This window comes from Cystoisospora suis (assembly GCF_002600585.1).
Source record: "Cystoisospora suis strain Wien I chromosome Unknown contig_3615, whole genome shotgun sequence".
Taxonomy (NCBI): domain Eukaryota; phylum Apicomplexa; class Conoidasida; order Eucoccidiorida; family Sarcocystidae; genus Cystoisospora; species Cystoisospora suis.
Window position 1 is genome coordinate 1,483 of NW_027156410.1, and position 2,590 is coordinate 4,072.

Below are 2,590 nucleotides of genomic sequence, written 5' to 3' on the forward strand. Positions count from 1 at the left end.
TATATATGTGTGTATATATGAATGTTTGTATTATTAGCATATGTAGTATGTATGTATGTATATATACCACCTATATATATATATATATATATGCATGTGAATGCTCGTCTTGTTGTTCTTATGGGTTTGCTTCCTCTTCTTGTTTGTAGGGCCATATGATGATACAGATCGTTTCTGGCCGTATTTCTTGTAAGTTTCTTTCTATAGACATTCTGATATTCTTCACTTCACTCCCCTTCTTTCTCTTCTTCGTCTTGTTCTCTATCTTCTATAAAATTTTCATTCTCTCTGTCTGTTGTCTATGCATGTATCTGTCCATCTGCCTTCTCATCGATATCTGTATCTATGGATCACATGTCTCTCTGTGGTCATTCTCCGTGTGGACAGCCAGCCTGCTGTCTCGTCTCGCATGCAGAGACTGCATGCACCACCCAGCCTTTCTCTCTGCTTTCAACTCTTCCCCGGGTCTTGTCACACCTCACTGCGGTCTTCATTTCTTTCTCTCCTGACTCCGACTCTTTTTCGCCAGACTTCTGTGTAGAGACATGCCCGCAGATAGATAGCTAGATTAAGGAAAGATAGATAGATGCTATGCCTTTCTATTGCTTAGTAGGACTTCTAGTACTCCTACAGCTACAGGTAAGAGTATTGTTTGTCTTTTTATTTTTTCGCTTCTTTTGTTCCTCAGGTGGACTCAGGTGTCTGGACAGCATCCTGTCATTGTCGTAAGCATTTGCCGTCTCTCAGCTCTCTCTCTCTTCTCTCTTCTCTTCTTTTTCCTTTCTTTCTTCCTCTTTTCTGATAGTAAAACACTCAGTTTCATATACATATATGTATATATCTGCGTAATATGTATGTGATGGGTATACCTTGTGACATTCACTATGGTACGTAGAGAGAAAGAGAGATCTCTCCTTATCATGTTTGATCGGATCAGAAGGAGAGCCTGAAGGTGTGTGGGGTGTGTCTCTCTCTACCACACAGCGGGGACACGCCATGTGACTGAGTGTGTTTCTTCCCCCCATAGTCGTATAGAATCTCTCTATATATGTATCTATATATCTATTTATATATCGGGTGTTCATCTTTATATGTATAGGTCTTCATGTATTTTCTGAGTGAGACTTTGGCGAGGGCATATGTATTCTAATGTATGACTCCCGTCGGACTGGGCGTATAGACAGGGGGGGTGGCGGCGGCTTAGCACGGTCGGTCATTAAGTCTGATTTATCTCTTTGCATGCGTGGGGATTAGAGAAGGTTCTGTACGGGGTGACTAATTTCGTGCATGACATGCCGGGTGCTTTGCCGCTGAGCCGTCTGTTTCTATTTCTCGTCGTCTTTATGTTCTTCCACAACTCGATCTTTTCTTTCTTTCCTTCCTTCCTCCTGGTCTGTATGTACGATCAACTCGCTCGCCTATGTATGTGCTGTACTCTCTGTATGCGTGCAGTCTCTTTCTCTTGTCATGTAGAAATGATGTCGCTACACCCCATTCTTCTTCTTCTCCAGGTTCTTTTTTTCTTTCTTCTTCTCTCTATGTCCCCCTCTCTTCTTCTTCTTCTATAGGAGCCTTGTGCATTATCTCAACGTTTGAATTTTACGTATTCCAAGGACGTCGCAAGGACTGTTGAGTCCCTTATTCTCATTCTTCTCTCCTCTTCTCATCCCCAAGACCTTCTGCTTCTTCATACTTCTTCTCCTCTCCCAAGTGCCGGGGAAAGAGGAGAGATGGATGTGAATCTAGGAGACAGAAGCCACACTATTACCACTACTACTGCTGGGCCTCAAGCTTCGAAGACTTCTTTAGATCTCCCCTCGAAGGAGAAAGAAAACAGTCGGCTCTTCATTCCCTTCAATGTAGTAAGTCGTTTTACATTTCCTCTCGACACTCTATGACTTACAAGCTCTTCTTACTCTTTCTCTCTCTAGATCTGTGACTAATGCTTGTATAGGAGGTATATGCGACAGATGTAGATGTATACACTATCTCGCAGGCTTTCTTTCTGTGGGTGTCGATGGGAGATGAGATCTATAGTGATAGGAATAATTCTCGTGCACTTCTGTCAGGTGTCTTCTTCAACACACACTGTCTCTCTACATTTCCTTGGTCACCTTCTCTACTCTCTTGTCTGTTCTTTTCTTTCTTTCTTTCTCCGTTAGGCANNTAAGTTCGTCTTCTCTCCTGGACTTTCGGGGTCATGCTACAAAATGTCGCATGCATGCTTGCATGCATGCGTGCGACTCTCCAGTGTGTAGCAGGGGTGATTGATTGATCTAGCTACAGTTCTCTCAGGGAGATGATGGTAGCGTCTTTTCTCCTTGAGAAAGAAGGGTCGCATTCATGGAATGAGAGAGAAGAGATACTTACATAGGAACAGTACGGTAGAAGAAGAACGGGTCTCCGTAGTAGTTGTAGAAGGAAGAGTGAAGAGGGACGTTCTCCTGTATCTATTTCAATTCCGAAGAAGACGGAAAGAAGTCGTCGTCATAAGAGTAGGAATGAATGGAGCTCATGAGTATTATCACTCTTCTTATCGCGCTATCTTTCCCCCTGTAGGATAGATGAATCTCTCACATGCGCATGCACC

At 43.1% G+C, this 2,590-nt stretch overlaps 1 protein-coding gene across 1 annotated transcript; it reads left to right on the plus strand.

Annotated features, from left to right (window-relative positions):
- Positions 1-151: 151 nt before the first annotated feature.
- Positions 152-1,865, plus strand: CSUI_007016 (nad dependent epimerase dehydratase family protein; the record flags this gene model as incomplete). The annotated part of the gene is made up of 3 exons (XM_068067166.1): positions 152-189; positions 689-725; positions 1,569-1,865. Coding segments are annotated over 3 exons (372 nt in total), but the record flags the coding sequence as incomplete, so codon positions are not given.
- Positions 1,866-2,590: the final 725 nt, after the last annotated feature.